This window comes from Globicephala melas, chromosome 17, assembly GCF_963455315.2.
Source record: "Globicephala melas chromosome 17, mGloMel1.2, whole genome shotgun sequence".
NCBI lineage: Eukaryota > Metazoa > Chordata > Mammalia > Artiodactyla > Delphinidae > Globicephala > Globicephala melas.
Genome location: NC_083330.1, coordinates 38,999,747 through 39,027,097, shown reverse-complemented (window position 1 = coordinate 39,027,097; position 27,351 = coordinate 38,999,747). Strand labels below are relative to the sequence as shown.

The following is a 27,351-nucleotide window of genomic DNA, read 5'->3' as shown; positions in this document are numbered from 1 at the left end:
ACGTCCACAGAAAAAGTGGGGAAAATAGTCCTCACCAGCACCAGCTCCATCCACACTAAATTAATCTTGAAAATTTATTTAAATGAATATGAGTTTGGACGGGCTAAATTATTAGTCTGCCTCATATTCCTTGGTCGACTACAAGTGCCCACTTCTCTTGTTTATTATGGTTCATATCTGAGCTAACCAATCAGAAAACAAAATGGAAATCTTGTTTTACTTCGTATCTGTCCAAAGCCAAGAGAAAAAAAAATTTTAAAAGAGTGTCAAGATGATTTAGAACTCTATTTCAAGTTTTTGCTCAGAGGCATGGTAACTTGCAGTGTGGTTTACTGGCTTCTAATTTATTCTCCTCCTCTCTTCTGTTGCCTCTTCACTGTTTGAGGAGGGGGAAAAAAAGGAAACCAAGAGGGTGAAAGAGAAAGCTGATGGGGTGGACTAAAGTTTGATTGATGCTTCAGAATATACCATTTTGGACAAACAGTACTTTAAAAAAAAAGATTTATGAAGAATGATCAAGTGTGACCACTCACTTCTCCAAGAGTTTTTTATTTTTAATAAAAGGGGGTTATGAGAACATTTCTTCAAGAAGTGACCTCCTCTAATGTATTTAAAATACACTTCAGAGTCAAATACAGATGGAAACTGAATATATGCCTAAGATGGCTGATGATATTGGTTCACGTGAATCTATACCTCACATCTTGCTTCAAATTCATTCCATGTAAGAAATCAAAACACAAAAAATACTAAAAGAAATCATGGGAGAAAAGATTTTCTTATAATCTTCAAGTAGGCAAAGAATATAAAGAATTAAATCAAAGGATAATCAAATGGCTTTTACATATATGAAAAGGTGTTCAAATTCATCCGTAATAAGACAAAGTAAACTATTCTGAGAAGTGATGTAAGTACATAAATCCTGTGTTCCATTCTACCCAGGAAATCCTTATAAATATTGACAAAGGCTATTATGCTGGCTTTTCACAGAACACTACATGGAATGGTGGCTTAAATGACTTCAGTTATTAAAGGAAGGTTTGACTTCAGAAGGCTGGAGGCCTTAGCTGTATTTGGATTACAATTGCAAAATAAGAAAGATAACATATTCCCACTAAATTAAAATAATGTTCTTAGGATAAAAATTAAGAATATTTTTCCAATATGATCTTTTTCAAATTGTATTATTAAGCTAAAATGCAGACTAAAAAAAACTACACAAAATATACCAATTATCACCTTTTGTGATATTCCATGTATGCCAAGGAAAATATTGGAAGGACAGAGACTAAAACGTTAATGGTGGTTATTTCTTACCTGGTAAAATTATAGTTGATTTTAAAGGTTTTCCTTTATGCTTTTGTGTTTATTTTTCCCCCAAGATTTCTGCAATGAGCACATGTAAGTTACTTGTGTAAAAAGAAAAAAAAACATTAATTTTAGAAAATGATCTCTCAGTAAAGAGAGAATTACACACTCTCCCTAACCAAGACTCAAACAGATCTAATTCTAACGACCACATGGAATAGCTTATAAGAAAGGAGTGGAGGAGGTGTCTTTATATTGCCTGAGAACTTTCTCAGCTTATTAGTCCACTTAGAAGATTAACATAGGATAAAACCACTGCAGCAAGAAACAAATGTAAGATATAGTAAAATAGCTTCTCAAATCATTAATGTTGAGTCCTAAAGAATCTTTGTAGCACCCATAAAAGAGATCTTGTGGTTTTAAAAAGCTCTAAAACTTGCTGTCCGAGAAATTCAATCTGTAGGCCTGTGTTTAAACACACAGGTTATTATTATATAACTAAGCAGCTGGGAAGATTAATCGTGATTAAAAATAAAAAGGAAAACACACAGAACACCAAGGCAGGACTTGTTTAATGAGAGAAGGGTAACTCAAAGGAAAACAGTATTTGTACAGGGTAATAAAAAGTCAACCCACAGACTTATCAAATAAGAACAAAAATATTCTATCTCATATCTGATTCAAAAGGTACGCTTATCAAAGATACGATTACACTAGAAATAACGCAAACAATATTCATAAGCATATACACAAAATGTATTATGGACCTTTTGTGATTTATTTCCAAATCTCATGCCATTATTCAAATCCAAACACCTTAATATGTCTATGATTTACCTTTCCAGCCTTACTTTTCTTTCCTCACACCCTGCTTTCCAATTATACCTGATAATAGTTGCTTGAACACCATATACACTGTCTACTCACATTTTTTTTTTTTTTTTTTTTTGGCTGCATTGGGTCTTCGCTGCTGCTCATGGGCTTCCTGTAGTTGCGACAAATGGGGGCTACTCTTCGTTGCGGTGCATGTGCTTCTGATTGCAGTGGCTTCTTTGTTGCAGAGCATGGGCTCTAGGGGCACAGGCTTCAGTAGTTGTGGCACGCAGGCTCAGCAGTTGTAGCACACGGGCTTAGTTGCTCCATGGCATGTGGGATCTTCCCGGACGAGGGCTCAAACCCTTGTCCCCTGCATTGGCAGGAGGATTCTTAACCACTGTGTCACCAGGGAAGCCCTGCCCACCACATCTTTGACATGAACTTCCAGTTTGCCCTATACATATCAGCCCCAACCCATTTCCTCGGATCCCACTATCCCATCTTATACTCTGGTATGTTCATTCAGACCATAAAGGTTTATGGAGTAGCATCAGGATCTATGATAGGTTGTGGGGACACAAAGATGAATAGAACATTGTCTTGCACTCAAAAGAACTTTGGCTGAGTGAGGGACAGATGTGTAAACAATAGTTAAAATACACTTGGCTTGCAGGGAGAAAGCACGGCTATGCTTAGTGAAACCAGCCTCTGGTTGGTGATCACTTATTAATCCATCATCCACAAATTCTCCTAAATCACTGCTTGCAAACTCGAGTGCTTACAGAGTAAGCAGGTAACACGAATTTATGAATCAGGTGGGGTGTGAGATAGTAGCTCATGCTGAGACCTGTAGCCAAATGGAGAGTACCTGTCCTGTCTAAAGGCATTCAATTTCTCACTCCTTTTCAAATGCCATGCCCGAATAACAGAATATGCCTGAAGGCCTGACTTGGTTCAGGCTGCCGGTCTGCGACTTCTGTATACTAAGATTAACAACGTCGTTTAACGTTTACTACGTGTAGGTCCCTCTTCTAGGCACTTTGCAAGTATTAACTTACTCCTCACAGCAACTGTGTAGGTGGATATTATGATTTTGCCCATTTTACAAAGGCACAACTTAGGGACAGGAGGGTTCTCATAACTTGCTGAGGTCACACATCTATTAGGGTGGTGAAACTGGGAACTGAACCCAGTCAGGCTCCTTCACAGCCCACACTCTTAAAAGAAGTACTTCATAGCACTATACTGCTCTGTATCTAAACTTTCAAAATTCCTTTATTCAGCTTAAACTACATAATGAATTACATATTTTAAAATGTGCCAAACATTATTCTTTTGGATCAAACTTTTTAAATTGGTATAAACAGACATGATGTAAAAATTTGACCATCTATCTGTTCACCTCTCCATAAATTTCATTACAGTCCTTGCTTACCACCATCTTTCTCATTTGAAGATCTTAATTCTTTAGAAAGAACTTTGCAGTTATACTCCAAGAAATACATATTCATTATAGGAGAAAGCAGGTAGAGTTAAGTGTTATTTAAGGTATTTTCACAATGACTCCCCATCTCCTCTCCGTTCCCTCCAGTCTACCTCCGACATCCTTCCCAATTCTGGGTGTATGTGGATTATTAGTCCTCCAAACAGGAGGACAATGTTTTGTTTTGTTTTCAATAATTGTCAGCATAATGTTTACAACTCTGTGGATCTTTCTGGACAAGGCAATCAATCAGGCCATGTCTTCAGGGAAGTCCTATTTATATGAGCTAAAACAAATCCAAGGACACCTAGGCATTTGGAGAAACAGGCAAAATATAAACTCCCAAGTCTGTGATCTTAAGTCAAAATGTTTCACTAGACCAGGAGATGTAGTCACTTTTTATTCACAAACTTTCCTAAGAACTCTGGACGTTACATTATATTCTTTTTACTTAGGTAAGTTGAAGCCAAAACATGAAATCTTAGAGAGGCTATTGGTTTGGCCTCCTGGCCTTTGTTGCGACTGCTTCCTCGGCCAGGACCTCCCCACAACATCTGCACCCCCTTCTCAAACCCTGCTTCCTACCCGACCTTCCTGAAACTCCTTACACGCCCCCTCCTCTGAGAAAACTTTGACCTCCAAAGTGGTTACGTGTCCTTCCTATATATACCCAGTGACCAGCACTTAATATCTATTTCAGTTGTTTACTTATTTCTCTAATTTGTAGTTGGAATTTATGTAGTAATTATACTTCTTAACCTAATTTGTACCTGAAATTTATGCAGTAACACTTATTTCTGGAAAAAAGTTGTACCCTTGAGCTTTTTAACTTGGCTCTTCATTTTACAATCTCAAGAATAGTAAAAATATATGGGTTGTGGGCTTTGGCATTGAACTAATGTGGGTTTGGCATCCAGCTCTAGTTTTAATGGCTGTGTGACCTTGAACTGAGGCAGTTTTATCCTTTGGAAAATAAAGACCTACTGCTCTGTGAATATTAAAGCTTAGGAGCACAAGAGCACATCACCTGTCCAAGTTCGTGCTAAGGGTTAACTGCTGTTGTATTTCTCAAGAGTAATTTAATTTCATCAAAAGGAGAGATTTAACCAATAGAAAAAATAATGCCAGCTGATTTGGAACTACTCAAATGCATTTTATGATAAGCAACTTTACCTACATTGAGATTAATACTTAACATTTGTTATCTGTTGCTCTCTACCTATTCAATATCAAAATACATCTTAAATGGTTTGAAAATGTATCTGACTCCTTTAAATGCTCTAAAAAAGAGATCTGAAAAATGAAAAACAATGTTGGCACCACCTACGGGAGTATCTTTTATGCCAGGAAATTAATAGTACAGTAAATGTCACCGAATAAGACCCTATCTTAATCTCTAGGAGACTGGAAACGTCAGTTCATCCAACTCTCTAAGCATCAAATTTCAAACAGCTTAGAAACTATTTTGAAATTATTTACTTAAAGTAAATTGGCTTCTGAGCCAGTAAAAAATCCAGTAATCCAGTTGAGTGTTTAAACCCCTCTTTTTAACCCTTCTTAGATAGGAACTAAGATGCTTAGCGATTGATTGCTGCCAGATTTAACCTGCTAAGAGCCACAGACAATTCTTACTAATAAAGACTATCTCTAATGAATTTTCAACTCTGGACCATTCAGAATCCCAAGAGGAAATGTGTCCCACTTCCCTGGATTTTCCTCTTTTAGATAAGCTTTAAGCTCTCTAAAGCCACAGGATTAAATAAGAGGATATTCTTTTGGCATCAGTATAAACCAAAAGTACACTAACATAAACAACAGCACTGTATGTTCATTCATTTATATATTTATTAATCTCCACTTGCTCTAAATCAGAAGCCATACGAGGTGCTGGGGGAATCCTAAGATGAATAAAACTATGTATTCTTGCCCTCAGGCAGTTTTCCATTTGAATTTTATTTACAAAAGTGTAATACTTTAAGCCATCATTAATTCACAATTGAAGTAGGCACTAATTCATAGCTGAAACCAAAGGCTTGAGATGGCATAGAGAAATGGTACAGCGGAGGTGGGAGTGCGCAGGAAACATGACCACTAAAAAGAAAGGAAAAGGAAACTAGGGCATAATTCTGGTTTTAGGAGTCAGAGACTCAGAGTCCAGATCTGCCAACTACCAGCAATGTAAACAATTTTGGTTTTTGCAATTAGTATGTATGTTATAATTAAAAATTTTTAATTACCAAAAATGTTCCTTGTTTCACAGTTTTGAAGATCAGATGAGAACACTGTAAAGTATACAGCACAGAGCTTTTTAGTGGGAAGCTCAACTAGTATAGTAGTTTTTAAAAATGTAGTATCCCCTTAATGAATGTTCAATACAATTTTGTTAATTTAATTTACATTAATACACTTTTTTTTTTTTTTTTGTGGTACACGGGCCTCTCACTGTTGTGGCCTCTCCCGTTGCGGAGCACAGGCTCCGGATGCGCAGGCTTACCGGCCATGGCTCACGGGCCCAGACGCTCCGCGGCACGTGGGATCTTCCCGGACCGGGGCACGAACCCGTGTCCCCTGCGTCGGCAGGCGGACTCCCAACCACTGCGCCACCAGGGAAGCCCTACATTAATACACATTTTGTTAATACAGTTTTGTTCATGATGATAATGCTCAGTAATAGAGAGTGAAGCAAAAGGGTAAACAAAAAAGTAAAAGCCTTCAAATCGGCCAGATCTAAAGTCAAGTTAGGGTTCGAGCTCTTGAAAGAAGTTATTTTATCATCATGGACAAATTTTCACAGGGTGGTAAAGATTAAATGTTAGAGATACAAGGCCCTCAACACAGAGACTGACACTCCTCAAATATTAACTTCACTCTTCATGATCCCTAAATAAATGCATTTCCCAGCTGTCCTGGACGCCTGGGTTTTGGCTGCTCAGCATGCAAACCTAGTACTTCTTGAGCCCCTTCCCCATTCTTCTCCAAGGGTGAGGACGGGAGGAGACGTGCTTCCCCCTGCCCTCTGGTGGCTGAAGCATGGCCTGCAGCCTAAACACAGCTAAAACGATACTCCTTCCTGGGGCTCGGACTCTGCAGGGATGGCACAGCAGACACTGTCTGGGCTGCTGGTGACAAGGGCAGTGCCTGCAGCAGAATCTGGGCATCACGGCCCCACAGCAACTTCTCATTAATTCTGTGACCTACACACTCATCCAATAAGTGAATTTTCTCCTTAAACAGTAAACAGTTCCTGTTGTTTGTAAACAAGAACCCTAAACTAGTACACTTTTGTACTAGTGTACAGCAACTTCTCATTAATTCTGTGACCTACACACTCATCCAATAAGTGAATTTTCTCCTTAAACAGTAAACAGTTCCTGTTGTTTGTAAACAAGAACCCTAAACTAGTACACTTTTGTAAAACTAATAAAAGTAAATATCAGTGCCACGAAATTATTTTAATATCTTTTTCTCCATGACTGAATATACAAAGATAATGGAAGTAAAGTATTCTTCTGCTGTAAAGATGGGTGGAATATATCAAAATCCACTTGTTGAATTTTCTTTAAATAATCCTCCAGAGCAACCTGAAAAAAGAGAATAATGGTCACTAGATCACAGAATGATTAAGTCTTTAAAAGAAACAAAAACAAACCCAGCAGGTATTAAGGCTATTTTAGTTTTCCTGAGATGGTCTTCTACATACTAAGAATGTAAATGAAAATTTTAAAAGAGAGAGAGAATAAAGACATCTTCTAAGAAGTTTTCTATGAAGCCAGTAAAACTATGTCACAGATCTAGTACTAGAAACATCAAGCCAATTCTGATCATAATTTAGTGTTCTGGTCAAAATGTGACAGAGAAATTATTTGCCAGGTCTTATTACTAGATTCTGTAGAATACAAAAGGGGTGTTTCATTTGAGGAAAATGAACCCCCCCCCACACACACACAGAAACACACAGTGCCATGAGGGGGAGCTCAAGTTGTTTCTTTAAAAAATTATTTTGTGAAAAAGTTTAAAGGGTGTCCATGTTCTTGCTGGAAAACAATTTGCAGCCAGGGAGAACAATCACAGGTCCCTATAAACGTCACACCATGCTCCCCCCATCACACAAAACTTGACAAAGCTTTCTCTAGGACCGGGGGCCACGATGGAAAACACTGATGATGGGCAGTGCTCTTTATGTTTTTCAATCTTATTAATTTGTAAATTTTTATTAAACAGAGAAGCCACCTACTTTTGCACTGCACAATGTGAAGCGGCCCCACCGCCTTCTCAGCCCACGTGTACAGCTCCCCTTAGAGTTCTGCAGCGCAACCTGTGTGACCCACAGAGAGCATATGCTTGTCCAAAGGACTGTGTGTTCTCCCAGACTTCTATACACTATAAACGGATGAGTGTACATACAAATTCACTCTCTACTTTTGAAACCCTGCACTTATATATATGTATGGCAAGAAACATGTGCATTAATGTGCACAAATGCAAAAAACCTGGAAACAATCCAGAAGTTCTTTGACAAAAAAATAAATGTTCACACAATGAAATATTAAGCTGCCATGAAATAAATGTAGCTAGATGCAATAATATGGATAAATCTTAGAAACACTCTGTGTGTGTGTGTGTGTGTGTGTGTGTGTGTGTGTGTGTGTGTGTAACCCAGAAGACATAAACAGCTCAAAAAAAAAAAAAAAAAACCTAAGGGACTTCCCTCGTGGTGCAGTGGTTAAGAATCCTCCTGCCAATGCAGGGGACATGGGTTCGATCCCTGGTCCAGGAAGATCCCACATGCCGCAGGGCAACTAAGCCCATGTGCCACTACTGAGCCTGTGCTCTAGAGCCCACAAGCCACAACTACTGAGCCCACATGCCACAACTACTGAAGCTCGCATGCCTAGAGCCCGTGCTCCACAACAAGAGAAGCCACCGCAATGAGAAGCCCGCACACCACAAGAGAGTAGCCCCCGCTCTACGCAACTAGGGAAAGCCCACGTGCAGCAATGAAGACCCAATGCAGCCAAAAAGAAGCAACATTTTGGTTAGGAATACATAAAATAGGGAAAAGCTTTTCTAGAATAAAAGCAAGATAATAAATACAAAATTCAGGATAGCTACTTGGAGGAGGAAGGCAGAGTCAAGGGGATGAGATTGGGAAAACACATGAGTGCAATTTAATGGTGACATTCTAGTTTCTGGATTAAGTGGTGAGTTCATGGGTGTTCATTATGTTATCCTTTATAATACATGCATACATATATATTCATTTGTAGATATCAAATAAAAAACACGTTAAGAGAAAAAACTTTGAAGATATTTTAGTGTACTTTCACATGTTCTCTTTTATTTTTGGAAAAAAGAGCTCATGTTATTCATAATGTTCTGTAACCTGCTTTTTTAAAAAATTAATTCATATACTGTTATTAACTTTCCATCTCTAAGAACTTTATTATGTTCATTTTAATAGTTTTATAATATCCAATTATAAAGAATAGTTAATGAAATTAAGATACAAGCACGAGAGTATTATACAGCCATCAAATATTGTATTAATATCTCTAATGATGTGGTTAAATGTTTGATAAATAGGACACTGCCATATAAAGTGTGACTTTAAATATACACAGATATTCATTTAAAAGAAAGAACAGTGTACATAGCATTTACCTCTGGGTCTGGGAATTGTAGGTGATTGTTATTTTCTTCTAATATTCTTTTTATATTTTCCAAATCTCTATTATGAGAATGTAATGCTTTTATAATTAGGAAAAATTCCATTAAAATACAGATGAAACATGACCTCAAAATTAGAGCTCAACTGGGCATTCACAAATTAGGATTTGGTTCATGGTTAATGGTAAATAAATTGTTCAAAGTAACAAATTCATTGCAAAATTCTCAAAGACGTTACAATTTCTGGGCTTCCCTGGGGCAGTGGTTGAGAATCTGCCTGCCGATGCAGGGAACACGGGTTCGAGCCCTGGTCTGGGAGGATCCCACATGCCACGGGGCGACTGGGCCCGTGAGCCACAACTACTGAGCCTGCGCATCTGGAGCCTGTGCTCCGCAACAAGAGAGGCCACGATAGTGAGAGGCCCGCGCACCGCGATGAAGAGTGGCCCCCGCTTGCTGCAACTGGAGAAAGCCCTTCACAGAAACTAAGACCCCACACAGCCAAAAATAAATAAATAAACCAATGAACCGACACTTAAAAAAAAAAAAGATGTTACAATTTCTGAATATAGCTTCTTAAAACCTCATCTATAGAGCACAACATACTCTACCCTAGTCATTTTCAAACCATTTTTAAACAGCAAAACCTTTTCTTTGAACAAAGTAATTAACAGATACTCCATATATAAAACAAATGAGAAGAGATGTGCCCCAGCTGGAATGAGGGTGTAGGATAGAAGCAGCTCCTCGGAAATTACCATGTAGTCCCTCTACTTTCTCCTGGCACAGGACGGAAACAGAGCTGGGCTCCAGCCCCTAGAGTTTCTGATCCATTAGGTCTGTGGTGGATCCCAAGATCTACATTTCTAACAATATCCGAGGCATATATTGCTGGCCCGGGGACCACACCACTAGCCTAAGATAGTGGTTCTTAGGCCTAGCTGCACTTCATTATTACTGGGGGAACTTTTAAGAAGTATCAGTGCCTAGATCCAACCTCTTTGATATGATTTAACTGGTTTGGGGACAGGCCCAATATTGCTTTGTTTTGCTTTAAAAGTTCCCCAAGTGATTCTAATGGACAAGCAGAGTTGAGAACAACCTATTTCACAAAAGTGAACAAAACAGACAAAGTCTTGAACTTTCTTAGAGCTTATAAGTCAAGACAGGTGATGGGTACTTCCCCAGAGGTCCAGTGGTTGGGACTCCACACTTCCACTGCATGGGGTGTGGATTTGATCCCTGGTTGGGGAACTAGGATCCTGCATGCTGTGTGGTGCAGCCAAAAAAAAAAGAAAAGAAAAGAAAAGAAAAAAAATAGAAAAAAAAAAAGAGAGACAAAAGAGATGATAGTACATCACCAAATAACCAAATAAATAACAATTAAAAATGGTGATACAGAACAATGTGTTGACACAGAAAGAGATGCTCGACACCTCATTTATACAAAAAATACATATATAATTACATGAACATAAGAAGTCCAGAAAGATGAACAGACATTATCTCTGGAAAGGATAGAATTGTGAGAGCATTCTAATTTCTTTTGCCTCCTCTTATGTGAACATCTAAAACATTAACATATTACTTTTATAATAAGTGAACCCAGAAAAGAAAGAAAATGATTTCAAACACTCAGATCTGAGACCCAGGATAGAAGATGTGAAAGGATAGAAATGAATCTTTAAATATATTTTAGGGAAAAATGTAGAAGGTATGTTTGGTACTGTAGAAAATGCATGAATTTTCCATTTTCAAACATCACAGATCTTTGAACCTTGGTTTCTATCTATAAAATGAAGTAAACCACACCTAGGAATAACGTATGCAATGACCTAGCTCAGAACCTGTCCCACAGTAGGTGCTACTAACTGGAAGCTATTCTCATTTCTTTATGCATTTTACCACAATGGTTCCTGAACCAGGCTACACATCAGAATCACCTGGGGAATTTTTAAAAATCACAGATCCTCTTAGAAATGCTCCCCTCCCCAACCTCAAGAGTCTTATTTAGTAAGAAGACCCCAGGAATCTGTATTTTTGAAGAAGCCTTCCAGATTATTCTGATGCAGCCAGCTCGGCAGTGGTCTGTGAACCACTTTTGGGAACCAGTGCTACAATATGGTCACTAAGGAGAAAAAATATAATAGACTATTAAGTCATACTTATATGGCTATAAGTAGCCTAACACTCCTATGAGGTGGTTTCTCCTATGATTCCCATCTTACCTATGAATAAACTGAGGTACATAGTGATTAAGGAACTTGTTCCACAGCTAGTAAGTGGCAAAACAGATTCAAAACGATGCAGTATGGCTGCAGCCAGTGCTAATGACAATTCCACTCACCTGCCTCTGGGGAACAGAGGCATGACCTTCACCAAAAGCAGAATGTAACTAACAAAACATACCACAGGGAGGAAAACAAACAAAGACTCCAAACTAAAGATCTGCACTGGGAACCTTATAAAATAGAAAAAAAAATTATACACATCTGCTTCATTAATTAAACAACCTTCTCTGTTAATCTACTTACCGTCTGAAGGAAAGCAGGAAATGCTTTCACAGGAACACTTTTGTGGAAGGACCTAGCCTAAAAAAGGAAGACAAAAGGAAACTGGTTTGAAATACAAACATTTCTGGAAATAAACACTCTCCCTCTGAAAGTGAACATAAAGCAACACCAGTAGTTTAAATCAGCACTGCTAGGGACGCTCTCGAAAGCAAGAAAATAGTTCTCATCTCCTGTCGGTTGAGATTAATTTGCCAAACCTAAAGGAATCAGGAAAAGGTACTATATTAAGAATTCTCTTCTTTCTTACATTTAGTTTTGACATTTCCAACTGCCTTATAACTTTGACCCCCCCCCCAGCTCTGTGGTAAGGGGTAAATGAAGACATACAGGTGACCCTAGAATAACATGGGTTCACTTACATGCAGATTTTTTTCAACAGTAAATACTACAGCACTACATGATCCTTGGTTGGTTGAATCCACCTTGGATACAGAAGACCACCTATAAATTATACATGGATTTCCAACTGCGTGGAAGGTTGGAGCCCTTAACCCCCGTGATTGTTCAAGGGTCAACTGTCCCTTGGGACAGAAGTCCCTTGGGACTTCCCTGGGAAGTCCCAGCACCTTCCCAGCTTGGATGTCACTCCCTCCTGTCTTGATGAATATGAGATCCTTCTAGCTGATCTTCCTGCCTCTGTGTTCCCCAACCTTTAATTCATGCCCCAGAGCCAGAGCCAGCCAAATTCATGTCCTAAAGTCACTGTTTTACCTTTTCTTTCTTTAACTTAACTCCCTGATAGATCATGTCCCAAATATTCATCTTGGAATTCAAAGGCCTACACATCTTGAATCTAACCTCATCTATCCAACCTAACACCCTACTACTCCAGACTACAGAGCCCTGATGCACTTAGGCTGGCGCCCATCGTCCAGCCCTCACCACGCCCACTTCTGTCTGAAGGTCTTTGCTTATACTGTCAGATACTGCTTCTTACTCCTGACTCACTTACCCCACCTACTACAATTGCTCTCTTCAAGACCATCCACAATTTACTAATCATCGTACCTATCTTTTCTCTCAATCTCTCCAAGAAATGCAAAATTTCAGTATTCCCCATTCTTGGAACTTGCTCCTCCCTAGGTTTCCAAGACACTGACTCTGAGTTCTCCCACTTCTTTTGATCATTCTTTCCTTCTGCTTCTTCCTATTAAATGGCCCTTCCTCCTCCTACCTGAGAAATGGAGGTGGGCTCAAGGTTCTGCCTTTGGTCTTATGGTTTAAATGTATATTCTCCTTGGACAACAGCATAGCCACACTTAGAGCTTTAAACATAAGCCTTCCACCTGGATGACTCCCCAATCTGTACCTCCAGTTCTGACCTCCTCTTAAAGTCACAATCCTACAATCTGCATTTTAGCCCACCTCCCTAAATGCCCTCTAATCCCCTTACATTCAATGATGTCCAGCAGCTACTGATCAGCACCCAGCACACCACTGCTTTTTTATTGTAGTCTCTGACTGGCATCATCACCATCTATATTTGAACTCCATGCAGCCTGCGACTTTCCTGCTTCCTGATTCTGCTACAATCCAAACAGTTATCAAGTCCAGCTGATTCTTCCTCTGTTATATGTGTGTACGTATATGTATGTGTGTGTGTATATATATATATATATATATACACACACACACACACACATTCAGATACATACATATACATATAAAACATCTACCCTCTCTAAATCACTCTTTATTTTTTAATGACTTATTATAGCTTAATTAGTTGGTAAGTTTTAGTATTATAGCTTTAATATATTTAAGTTATATTAAATATGGCAATCACTTGTTTGTACTTTCTGGGCTCTAATAAATTACATGTAAATTTTAGTTTCAGAAAACTATTTTGACTGAGCAACCTAGATAAGTTACATTCGCTCACATCTTGGAAGCATTTAGAATAAAGCTACCAAGAAGGTTTAAGAATGCAACAAATCAGACACTTCTTTAAATGTGGCAGTAAGGAGATTATATACTAGAGATTATTATTAGAGTAAGCAGGATGAAAGCCAAATTATAGTATGGTGAATGGTACCATGGTGGTGAGGGCCTTGAGGTAAAATGAAGGTAGAACACTTATGCAAAAAAGGTTAATTGGGAGGGGAAAATAAGAAACAGAAGGGTCCAATGGGCTGCCTGTAACTTCAGAAGGCAATAGCAACAAACCAGAAGATAAAAGGGGCAAGTTATCAGAAAGGCCAACTGAAAATACGAGCTGGGAACTGCTGACGATGGAAGGTCCTGGAAGAGTAGAAGAGGCATCAGCCTTAACAAGGCAGAAAGACACACTGTCCCCTGAGAGAGAAATAGTGAGCGGATGGATCAGAGAGGAGCCTAACTGAGGAAGCTGAGAGGGAGAAGGAGATTTTTTTTAAAGTAGAAAAAGTTTATAATAATCCCTGAGATAAATCTATTGGGATTTCAGTGAGCGATGGATGTGGACTGCCAAACAGGGAACACTTACAACCATGCTCTAGGAGTAGCCACAGCTAGAAATGATAGTTTCCTAAATGATTTGGCAAAAAGAGGCTACTTACATGCTTTAGGTGCAAGTGTGCCTGGCTGGCCATGTCATATACTACATCTCTCACATTTTTATCTTGGCTCTTCCGTAGAAAATCCTCTTGTGAAACACCATGCTGTGTGGGAAAATGTACATTACGTCAGGATTCAAAAAGCACAATTAAAACTAGCTCAAGAAAACTGGTGATAGAACAGTATATACAGTATAATGCCTATTTTGTTTTCTTGGTTTTTGGTTTTTTTTGGCCACGCCGTGCAGCCTGCATGATGTCAGTTTTCTTTCTTTCTTTTTTTAATATTTATTTATTTGTTTGTTTGTTTCTTTGTTTGGCTGCACCAGGTCTTAGTTGTGGCACACGTGGCATGCAGGCTCTTTCATTGCAGTGTGCGGGCTTCTCTCTAGTTGTGGTGCGCAGGCTCAGCAGCTGCAGCGCGAGAGCTTTCTAGTTGCGGCGCAGGGGCTCCAGAGCGCACAGGCTCAGTAGGTACAGCGCTCAGGCTCTAGAGCATGCAGGCTTAGTAACCCCGTGGCATGTGGGATCTTAGTTCTCTAACGAGGGATCGAACCCACGTCCCCTGCATTGGAAGGCGGATTCTTAACCACTGGACCACGAGGGAAGTCCCCTATTTTATTTTTTAAAATATATCTATATGTATGTGAGTGCGTATATAGACACACACACAGACACTCTCTCTCCTGGAAGAATATGCAACAAGATGCTAACTAATGACAGTTGTAGGTGAAACAAAATAAAGCAAGAAACAAACAGATAAGAAGTTTAACAGAACAGACAATAATGAACCTCCTCCAGAAAACAAAAGTTCTCATAAACAGTATTCTTTTTTAATGGATTATTTCCTCCTTTAAAATAAAATAAAGAACAGGCTAAGGTGACCACTAGGAATAATTACTGAAATTGCTTGAAAGGGAGTAAGGCATCAACATGTAAGTACACCAAGTGAGGTTCTCTGAACCTTCTTACTCATAGCTCCACCACAGACCTAAAATGCCTGACTGATAAAATTCTAACTTGATAACTCTGGAGCAAAAAAGCAATAAGCATGTGTTTCAAAACGGTCACTTGAATAGACTAAGCAGAGAACCAAGACAGGACGTCCCTCCCCATATTCTTGAGGTAAATAATTAGAGGGTACAAACAACGGCCTTACCAGCATACAAATATCCATGGGAAGGAATACTCTTCTTCTGCTACCATGATACGGCGTTGCTCTCAAGCAAGTTACAATGCCTTGTGCTTTTCCAATGTGACTTGCGGCATGATCTGCATGAAGATCCTTTATACCTATGATTTTAGAAATCAACTGGGCTGCTCTTTTCTCTTTAAATGCGTAACAAGTCAACAGAAGCAGCATAGAGAAATGACCTAAACATGTAAAAGGTGTTTCTCCCATGTTTTATATCTGAAAAACAGGATGTATGAGAGCAAAACTGGGCACAAAGACAAGCTGACCATTTACCATAAACAGGTTTCTGAACTTCAACTTTTAAATAAAAGAGTTTTCCTCAGAGTACAGCACACCAAGAGCACATTTGGAATTTTAATTAGCTATCGTGGAAAAACACTGCAAGTCTTGCATTTCTTCTCCTCAGTGCAATTTCCATATGACCTCATTTTAAGTATATGCTTAACAAACATTCTGCTCTTTGCTCCCTCCTTTCATTGTGTTGGCAAACATGTCACTGAATGTGCAGGCAGAACAGGCCTGGGACATTTGGTAGGGACTTGGGTTGTTCTTTTAGGGTGACATAAAGACATATTACCTTCCTCAAATGGATGATATTGTCCTTGTCCCAAATAATTTCCTCATTACAATAAGACCTCACCAACTTAGAACAAAATCAAAGTAGGAAAAATACCATCTAAGTGGCATAATTGGTTTTTTTTAAGACAAATCTCATAAAACTTTTAGATATACAGTTTTATTTCTTCTACCTTTTGTTTTTAAACATGGGGAAGTATTATTGACAGAGAAGGAAGGAGTCAGGCCATGGGCCTTCCAAATTGTAGGAGATGCATAAAAAAATAGAATCATCTGCAATTACCAGATTATTAATTACAGCATTCTCATGAGGTAGCTAAAGTCCTTTTATGAGAGCCTGGGTATTGTGATTAGTCTACATTCCATTCCAAAGAAAGGTATATATTATATTCCCCTTCTTACTCAAAAAAAAAAAAAAAAAAAAAGCTATTCCTTTCTAGTTGGTGCAAAGAAAAACTTCAGTGTTAAGCTGGTTAGACTGTCAAATTGTGAAAGAGTGAAGTCTAAAAGGTGTTTTCTTAACAGTATGCAGGTTCCTTAAAAAACCAAAAATAGAGTTACCACATGATCCAGCAATCCCACTCCTGGGCATATATATCTGGAAAAGATGAAAACTAATTCGAAAAGATACATGCACTCCAATGTTCATAGTAGTGCTATTTACAATAGCCAAGACATGGAAGCAACCTAAGTGTCCATCAACAGAAGAGTCAATAAAGAAGATGTGGGGCATGCATGTGTGTGTGTGTATACACACACACACACACACACACACAATGGAATATGACTCAGCCATAAAAAAGAATGAAATATTACCATCTGCAGCAACATAGATGGACCTAGAGATTATCATACTGAGTGAAGTAAATCAGATAAAGACAAATATTATATAATATCACTTATATGTAGAATCTAAAAAATAATACAAATGAACTTATTTACAAAACAGAAACATACTCACAGACTTAGAAAACAAACTTATGGTTACCAAAGAGGAAAGAAGGGGAGGGGGATAAATTAGGAGTACAGGATTAACAGATAACACACCACTACACATAAAATAGATAAACAATGGACACCTTATCTTTGATAAAGGTGGCAGGAATGTACAGTGGAGAAAGGACAGCCTCTTCAATAAGTGGTGCTGGGAAAACTGAACAGGTACATGTAAAAGTATGAGACTAGATCACTCTCTAACACCATACACAAAAATAAGCTCAAAATGGATTAAAGACCTAAATGTAAGGCCAGAAACTGTCAAACTCTTAGAGGAAAACATAGGCAGAACACTCTATGACATAAATCACAGCAAGATCCTTTCTGACCCACCTCCTAGAGTAATGGAAATAAAAACAAAAATAAACAAATGGGACCTAATGAAACTTCAAAGCTTTTGCACAGCAAAGGAAACCATAAACAAGACCAAAAGACAACCCTCAGAATGCGAGAAAATATTTGCAAATGAAGCAACCGACAAAGGATTAATCTTCAAAATTTACAAGCAGCTCATGCAGCTTAATAACAAAAAAACAAACAACCCAATCCAAAAATGGGCAGAAGACCTAAATAGACATTTCTCCAAAGAAGATATACAGACTGCCAACAAACACATGAAAGAATGCTCAACATCATTAATCATTAGAGAAATGCAAATCAAAACTACAATGAGATATCATCTCACACCAGTCAGAATGGCCATCATCAAAAAATCTAGAAACAATAAATGCTGGAGAGGGTGTGGAGAAAAGGGAACACTCTTGCACTGCTGGTGGGAATGTGAAATGGTTCAGCCACTATGGAGAACAGTATGGAGGTTCCTTAAAAAACTACAAATAGAACTACCATATGACCCAGCAATCCCACTACTGGGCATATACCCTGAGAAAACCAAAATTCAAAAAGAGTCATGTACCAAAATGTTCATTGCAGCTCTATTTACAATAGCCCGGAGATGGAAACAACCTAAGTGCCCATCATCGGATGAATGGATAAAGAAGATGTGGCACATATATACAATGGAATATTACTCAGCCATAAAAAGAAACGAAATTGAGCTATTTGTAATGAGGTGGATAGACCTAGAGTCTGTCATACAGAGTGAAGTAAGTCAGAAAGAAAAAGACAAATACCGTATGCTAACACATATATATGGAATTTAAGGAAAAAAAATGTCATGAAGAACCTAGGGGTAAGGCAGAAATAAAAACGCAGACCTCCTAGAGAACGGACTTGAGGTTATGGGGAGTGGGAAGGGTGAGCTGTGACAGGGCGAGAGAGAGTCATGGACATATACACACTAACAAACGTAGTAAGGTAGATAGCTAGTGGGAAGCAGCCGCATGGCACAGGGATATTGGCTCGGTGCTTTGTGACAGCCTGGAGGGGTGGGATAGGGAGGGTGGGAGGGAGGGAGACGCAAGAGGGAAGACATATGGGAACATAAGTTTATGTATGACTGATTCACTTTGTTATAAAGCAGAAACTAACACACCATTGTAAAGCAATTATACCCCAATAAAGATGTTAAAAAAAAAAAATAGATAAACAACAAGGATTTACTGTGTAGCACAGGGAACTATATTATCTTCTAATAACTATAATGGAAAAGAATCTGAAATACATATATATATATGTATAACTGAATCACTTTCCCGTACACCTGAAATTAACACAAATTAACACTTTCTTGTACACCTGAAATTAACACAATTCTAATAACTATAATGGAAAAGAATCTGAAATACATATATATGTATAGCTGAATCACTTTCCTGTACACCTGAAATTAATCACTTTCCTGTACACCTGAAATTAACACAATACTGTAAACGAACTACACTTCAATTTAAAAAAAAAAAAGGTGTTTTCTTTAAAAAAGAGAAGTATTAAAAAAAAAAACTTACCCAATATTTCTAGTGTTAGATAAAGAAGAGAGCTCTGTGTGTTTTCAGCATAATTTTCCAGTTCCTGGATGTTACGATATGCTTTGTCATCCAAATTTTTTTCCTACAAACAAAATGCTTTATTTGCTTGACGAATTGTCAATATTTTATTTTTAAAAGGCACAATTTTTTTGCCCTAAAGAATTGAGTAATAAAGAATAAAAACTTTTAGTATAAGTTGTTTATTACACAATAAAATAAGATTAAAATAAAATTAAAATATTAAAGTCCTGCATGTTCAATACTTACAAATCGCCCCTCAAAATAATACCTCAGGAATAACCTCAATGCACAAATCACCACGGACATGGGGTTGGCTTAATTTTTACTTCCTTCTAAAAGCCTGAGGTAGCATGAGAAATTGACAACTGAGCTCTTACTTAAGTACTTCAGACATTATCTCCTTAATCCTAACAACTCCCTCAAAAGGAATTAATACTTTTTTCATTTCGCAGATGAAGAAACTGAGTTACCAACAAGTTAAGGAATACGCCCAAGGTCCCACAGCGAATTAGTGGTGGGGAAAAGATTCAAACCCACATATTTTGACCATTAAGCCCGTGCTCTTAATAGGGAAAAGGTGCCTAGGAAAAGAAAGGAGATCACAAGCAGGCTCTGCACCCCATTCCCCATAAAAGAAACTATGCTCAGTAAACCAACGGTTGATTACCAGAACACACTATATTCAAGAAACAGAAAAATGTAAATCTTAGAACATCTAGCAACTTTTATAATAATACATTTACAAAGACTTGATGGCCAAGGTAATATTATTCCTCCACCCCTTCCTCCTTTTTTACAATCAGGAGAAACTGGCACCAACAATGAATCCCAGGGGAAAAAATATGTTCCAGCTCCATTACATTTAAAAACAAACTGGAACATAATTCATATACCATAAAATTTACCCTTTTGAAGTATACAATTCAGTGGTTGTAGTGTATTCACAAAGTTGTGCAACTATCACCACTAATTCCAGAATGTTTTCTCTTCATCACCTCAGAAAGAATCCTGTATCTATTAAGCAGTCACTTCCCAGTTCTCCCTTTCCTTATCTCCTGACAAACCTCTAACCTACTTTGTCTCCATGGATTTGTCTGCTGTGAACATTTTATAAAAGTGCAATGATACAATATGTGGCTTTTTGTATCTGGCTTCTTTCAATTAGCATGTTTTCAAGGTTCATCCATGTTGGCACATCTTTTAGTATCTCATTCCTTTTAATTGAAGAAAATCTGAATAATATTCCACTGTATGGATACACACATTTTGTTTATTCATTCAACTATGAGTTGTTCCCACTTTTGGACTATTACGAGTGAACATTTGTGCACAAGTTTTGTGTGGATACGTTTTCATTTCTCATACCAACCTAGGAGTGAAATTGCTAGGTCTATGATAACTCTATGTTTAACTTTCTGAAGAACTGCCAAACAGTTTTTCCAAAGCAGCTGCACCACTTTACATTTCCATCAGCATCGTACGAAGGGTTCCAATTTCTCCACATCCTCACCAACACTCGTTATTGTTCATTCTTTTTATTATAGCCATCCTAATTGGTATGAAGTGGTATCTCATTGTGGTTTGGATTTTCATTTCCCTCATGAAAAGATGCTGAGCATCTTTTAAGGTGCTTATTACTTATCTGTATATCTTCCTTAGAGAAATGTTTACTCAAATCCTTTGCCCATGTTTAAGTTGGGTTATTTGTCTTTTTATTGTTGAATTATAAGAGTTCTTTATATATTCTAGACACTAGTCCCTTATCATATATATAACTGGTAAATATTTTCTCCCATTCTGTGGATTGTCTTTTTGCTTTCTTGAAGTTTTTACTTTTGATGAAGTCCAATTATCTTTGTTTTTATTGCTTGTGCTTTTGGTCTCATATCTAAGAAGTCACTGCCCAACAGAAAGTTAAAAAGATTTATGCCTAGGTTTTCTCCTAAGACTTTTACAGCTTTAACTCTTACATTTAGGGCTTTGATCCATTTTGAGTTAGTTTTTGTACATGGTATGAGATAGGAGTTCAAATTCATTCTTTCGCATGTGGATATCCAGTTGTCCCAGCATTGCTTGTTGAAAAGGTTATTCTTTCCCCCACTGAATTATCTTCATACCCTTGTCAAAAATCAGCTGACTATCAACATATAGGTTTACTTCTGGACTCTCAATTCTATTCCATGCCAATACAGATGATCTATATGATCAGTATATATTGATCTATATGTCTATGGCAGGTCAATACTACACAGTTGATTACTGTAACTTTATACTTAAGTCTCAAAATTGGGAAATGTGAGTCCTCCAACTTTGTTCTTCTTTTTCAAGATTCTTTTGATGATTCTGGGTCCCTTGCATTTTCATATGAATTTTAGGATCAGCTTGTCAATTTCTCCAAAAAAGGCAGCTGGAATTTTTATAAGGATTATACTGAATCTTCAGATCAATGCAGGGAGATTGACCCCAGTCCTTTACTTTTAAATATCCCTCCATACAAAAGCCAAATGTTATTTTCCATTAAACAATGGAAAAACTGCTATTTTTTCATTAAGAAAAAAAGAGAGATTTTCCATTATCTCTGTCTTGAGTTCTCAAATTTTCTTTACCTCATGAAAACTGAAGACACCTGAAAAATACATTTTCTTAGTACTAATTAATTCTATAGGCCAACTGAGCAATTTTTTAAATGTTAAAGTCATTATCTCATTTTTGCTTATATTATTACTACTATAGCCTATGGTTACTAATAGATTGTATCCAAATAAACTAAGTAAACTTACATTTTCAGGACAACAATATGTGATAAATATCAGGCCAACAAGGACACTTAGCCAACAATGTGTCAGAAAGATTACACAAATCAGCCCAGGTCATCAAGCAATTTGCATGCTTGGTTAGAACTAGAACTTAGTTCTAAGAACTCAGTATAAGATTCCATTTGCTAGAACTGTTGAACTTTCCTTATTCCCTCTATTTGGACAGAGATCCAAGCACTGGGTATGCATAATGATATGTGTACAACTACTCGAGTTTTGATGACATTAAGGAATTATCCATACTTTTTAAAGGTCTGGTAATCATATTATAGTTATGTTTTATACAAGTTTTTTTCTCTCTCTTTTTTTAAATTTCTATTTTATACTGGAGTATAGTTGATTTACAATGTTGTGTTTAGTTTCAGGCATACAGCAAAGTGATTCAGCTATACATATACATACATCTATTTTCAAACACTTTTCCCATTTTAGGTTATTACAGAATATTGAGTAGAGTTTCCTGTGCTATACAGCAGGTTCTTGTTGATTATCTGTTTTATACAAGTTTTTATCTTTTCAAGATACATGTATATGTACAGATCAAATAATAACATGTCTGGGGTTTACTTTAAAATAATCTAATAGGGTTTAGGGAGGGAAGTTGGTAGAATATAAATGAAATAACATTGGACATGTATTTATAACTATTAAAGCTGGGTGACATACACATGGAAGTATATTACACTGTTCTCTCTACTTTTATATAAGCCTGAAAATTTCTGTTTTAAAAACTTTCTTTTTTAAAAAAACAAACTAGTAGAGTGTGGTGTGCACACGCATGCCTCTGCCTGGGTGCCTGTCTTTGCTTGTCTGTCTCTAGGTACAGGGGTGGGCGGCTGAGGTGGGTGGCATGCAGTAATGGAGAATGGATAAAATGGTACAGTTCTCTAAAAGTTTCCTTTCTCCAAATATTAATATACATACTAAAACATTTCCTCCCTGAAGATTAGCTTAAGGATTAAAAAGGAAGAAAAAACTTAAGACTTGAGCAATTTCAACTTACTCTTTCATCAATGATTTTCATAAGCCATCTTTTAGTCAGATTATGTCTTTTGACAGCCTAAAAAAAACAAGAGTTGTAAGTTTTAGAAAGTACTGGAAACGACTTCTGTACACCTGAATAACATAAACAAACCAAATACAAAACTAGGTAAGGGGGCTTCCCTGGTGGCGCAGTGGTTGAGAGTCCGCCTGCCGATGCAGGGGACACAGGTTCGTGCCCCGGTCCGGGAAGATCCCACATGCCGCGGAGCGGCTAGGCCCGTGAGCCATGGCCGCTGGGCCTGCGCGTCCGGAGCCTGTGCTCCGCAACGGGAGAGGCCACAACAGTGAGAGGCCCGCGTACCGCAAAAAAAAAAAAAAAAAAAAAAAAAAAAAAAAAAACTAGGTAAGGGAGCATTCGTAATAACGCATCACCAGATAGATAGCTATGTTAAAGAACTAGGGAAAAAAAGAGAATGTCCCTAGAAAACATTTCAAAACATTTCCAAGTAAGGATAATATATATCCAAAACTTTTCCACTAATTTGTCTTTTTTTTCTTATATTATTGGTAATTTAGTGATTCCACTTTCAAAACAAAAACGAAACAAGAATTAAGCAGAGCGGAGCTTCTCTGCTATGTGATATGCGCCAACTTCTATGCTTACTTATTACACACAGACTTTTTTCCATAAAAATGAAGACTCTATTTAATGAAAATAAACACTTTCCAAAAAGAAAACAGTAATAAAGCTCCAAAGAAAACAATCTGCAGGGTACAGTGTTATCTTACAAGTAAAGACACTCTAGTAGGAAAGAGAACACCTAGTGCTCAGATCTTGGCCTCTAATACCACTCCCCGCAAAGGAAACAAGAGTCTAGAAAATGGGTGATTCCAGAGCTGGAGCAAGGGAGATTCAAGATGATTCTATTTTATTGCGCCAGAAAATAGAAAGTGCTCAAAAGAACAATGGGAGGCATGTCAGGACACAGAAGCCAGTTTGAAGGGACTCCCACTGTCCAAATCTGGGACTATTTGAACACCAAAATAATTAAGTATAGTAATAAGTTATAAACTACTGAAAAAAACAGTAGAGTTTATACCAATAATTAATAAACAAATAAATAATATAGGAGAACGAGAGCATTTGCCTATAGTAGAGTGCCAAGTGGTAAATGTGAACAGAGCATCAGAGTTGCGAAATTATCATTCTGCAATCATAATAGTAAAGACTGGATAAGACAAGAACCATCAATGAATGCAGGAAATTTCACAAGAAGTTGATGAGGAACAGCGTATTTGCATTGTCTGAAAGTTGGTTAGTTACAAAGGGAACTATAATTATACAGTAGATTAAACATTGGGAAAACCAGGCAACATCTTGACTGTTAACGAAAATGAACAATGCCAATAAAGGAAAGATGGACAAAATGTGTCTCCGGATGTGATACCCTGAGAATACATCACCTATGCAGTATTCTGGCCAAGAATGCATAACCTGAATCATTTAATCATGAGAACACATCAGACAAATCCAAAATGAGGAATGTTCTACTACCAAAAAAAAAAAAGAAAGAAAGAAAAAAAGAAAGGGTTACATTCTTCAAAAATATCAATGTCATAGAAAACAAAGAAAAGCTATGGAAATGTTCCAGATTAAAGCTAAAATGACATAACAAAAAAAAGTACCTGACTGGATCCTACACTGGAGGGGAAAAATACATTAGTGGATATTACTGGGTCAAGTGACAAAATTGGAATATGAGGGCTTCCCTGGTGGCGCAGTGGTTGAGAGACCGCCTGCTGATGCAGGGGACACGGGTTCGTGCCCCGGTCTGGGAAGATCCCACATGCCGCGGAGCGGCTGGGCCCGTGAGCTATGGCTGCTGAGCCTGCGTTTCCGGAGCCTGTGTTCCACAACGGGAGAGGCCACAACAGTGAGAGGCCCACGTACCGCCAAAAAAAAAAAAAAAAAAAAAAAAAAAAATTGGAATATGAATGGAAAATTAGATGAAAAGTGTTATATCAAAGTTAAATTTACTAAAGTCAATAACTATTCTGGTTATATAAGAGAATGTCTCTATTAGGAAATACTAAAGTATTTAGGGACAAAGGGACATGATGTATGTAACTTATACTCAAATGATTTAAAAACTTATGAGTGTGAAAATATATACAGAGAGAGCATGCTAGCACACACACACTTGAGTGAGCACGCAAAATGATTAACAAATGGGATAAAATGTTAACAACAGGTAATTCTAGGCAAAGGATATAGAAATGTTCTTATACTATTTTTAATTTTGTAACCTTTCTGAAATTTTGAAGTTTTTTCCAAATAAGTTTTTAAAACATTGTTTTCTTACCAAGTCAACACTAAGTATAATATATTTTCACAATAAATAAATATAGTAGTGAAACAGAGTCTTAGGAATATATCCTATACTTCAACTGAGACTCTACGATGTCACTGATACTAAAATGTAAAGGCTGACATGATCCTCAATACAAATTTATGTGACAAAGGGTGTATCTGTGGAGAATGGAGCCCACTTTGCCCTACAGGAACTTAACAGAAGCTAAAAGGGCTACATGGAGTTGGTTTCCAAGTGCTCTCAGCATTATTACAATTACATAGCACGACTCTCTACAGGCCTCTCTCCCCAGTCCCAGGAATCAGCCTGGGATACCTCAGTCATTAGAGTTCTGCTCTTGTTTTATTTTGCACATGTCTGAGTAGGGCAGGACTTGTTTGATCTTTGTAACCACATCATCAAGCACCATTCCTGGCATAGAAAAGTACTCAATAAATACTTAACCACTGAAAAGTCAGACTCCTATTTACTCAAGACTGACGCTATAACAGCTGCAGTTCCTTGACCACAAAATATAGCTCTCTTGTCTGATTCTGAAGGAAATCGGAGATCAAGATAAAAAATAAATATTTATAAGAAGCTGAAAACCTGCTGAACAAAACTATCAAAACTTTGGAAATAGAAGCCAAATAGAACCAAAACCTTGGCTATAAATATTAGAAATTATAGATATTCAACTATTTTGTACCCTAAAGGCACCAATGAAACAGTGTGGCAAGAATGTACTCTTTGGACATGTCACTGTTTCCCTATTTAATCTTCTAAAGAAGCTGAAACTCTTCAAAGAATCAACTGAAAGTTTGACTGGACAGTGGCGCAATAGGGTATGTTCCAACAGAACGGGGAGGGGTAGGGAATATGCAATCAGGACAACTGGTCTGAACACTACCTGCTTCTTTCAAATACTCGTATCAACCTTCAATACCTGTCATATCAGAAAGCTGGCCAGGGACTTCCAGCCAGTGGCACAGTGGTTAAGAATCTGCCTACCAATGCGAGGGATATGGGTTCAATCCCTGGTCCGGGAAAATCCCACATACTGCAGAGCAACTAAGCCCATGTGCCACAACTACTGAGCCTGCGCTCTAGAGCCCGCAAGCCACAACTATTGAGCCCATGCACCTACAGCCTGTGCTCCAAAACAAGAGAAGCCACTGCAATGAAAAGCCCACGCACCGCAACGAAAAGTAGCCCCCACTCACCACAACTAGAGGAAGCCCGTGCACAGGAACAGAGACCCAATGCAGCCAAAAATAAATTAATTAATAAATTAAAAAAAAAAGAAAGCTGGTCAACATTAATCAACAAAATTTAAGCAGCTATTAAAACTGGACAAATTGGCATATATGTAAGCATTGTGTAATTTAGATATGTTTTCCAGAATTTTTTTAAGAGAAGCGAAGGCAAGATAAATTTGTGTTAAAGAAATCTCTGACCTTTCACATTATTTCCTGACAAAGGTCAGAATCTTCAGTGCACGTCTTAGCATAAACCTCTAATGCAGTCAGGTTTGTATATAAAATAAATAAGAGTTTCTGGATTTTTAGAGAAACTTTTCTCTAAACTGAGTCACCTAGGATGAGATTCTTGAAGTGGGATGAATAAAGGTAAACAACTAATCTAATACTCACAAGCTTCCCATCCACTCTTTCTTCTCAGTCCCCAGTGGAGGGGCCTGGCTTTCCATCCTTACTGAGGCTCTGTGAAGTCAATCTGGGGCCCACAAATGGGGCCTGCCTCTGCTGGGGCGCAGAGCTGAGAAGAGGCGTACCACTGTCAGGTCTGTCAGTGGCTCCTGTGATGGAAACTATCTTTTGGCATTCATCATATTACAATAGGGACACAGATCAGTGATGAAAGGTACCTAATTCCCTTTCTCTGTTCACAGTTCAGCGTATTTCTAAACTGTGCATGGCTGTTTGTGAATGAAGAATCCATACAGCTTTAATGTAAAACTAATTACTAAATACATCTAGTTTACAAATAATACCCTAGCCCATAGGTTTCCATTCTCGGACACCTAAAATTCATCAACAAATATGCAATTCTATCAAACTAGACAAGGCAGTTTTAGATTTGTGT

General features: G+C 37.8%; 1 protein-coding gene and 1 non-coding gene across 3 annotated transcripts in view; both read right to left on the bottom strand.

The window, feature by feature from the left end:
- Positions 1 to 1,864: 1,864 nt before the first annotated feature.
- The window catches only part of NDUFAF6 (NADH:ubiquinone oxidoreductase complex assembly factor 6), a 43,234-nt gene continuing 17,747 nt past the window's right edge, over positions 1,865 to 27,351 (bottom strand). For both annotated transcript variants that reach the window (XM_030862922.2, XM_030862924.2), the window contains exons 4-9: positions 22,917 to 22,973; positions 19,056 to 19,158; positions 15,541 to 15,674; positions 14,385 to 14,486; positions 11,809 to 11,865; positions 1,865 to 7,188 (exon numbers count right to left, since the gene is read on the bottom strand). In XM_030862922.2, coding sequence (XP_030718782.1) covers positions 7,060 to 7,188; positions 11,809 to 11,865; positions 14,385 to 14,486; positions 15,541 to 15,674; positions 19,056 to 19,158; positions 22,917 to 22,973 — 582 coding nt within the window. In that variant the 3' untranslated portion in view covers positions 1,865 to 7,059. The remainder of the gene's footprint in view (positions 7,189 to 11,808; positions 11,866 to 14,384; positions 14,487 to 15,540; positions 15,675 to 19,055; positions 19,159 to 22,916; positions 22,974 to 27,351) is intronic.
- Positions 13,654 to 13,778, bottom strand: LOC115856704 (small nucleolar RNA SNORA14). Its single transcript, XR_004040952.1, has one exon. It is a non-coding gene; the product is annotated as a small nucleolar RNA SNORA14 (small nucleolar RNA).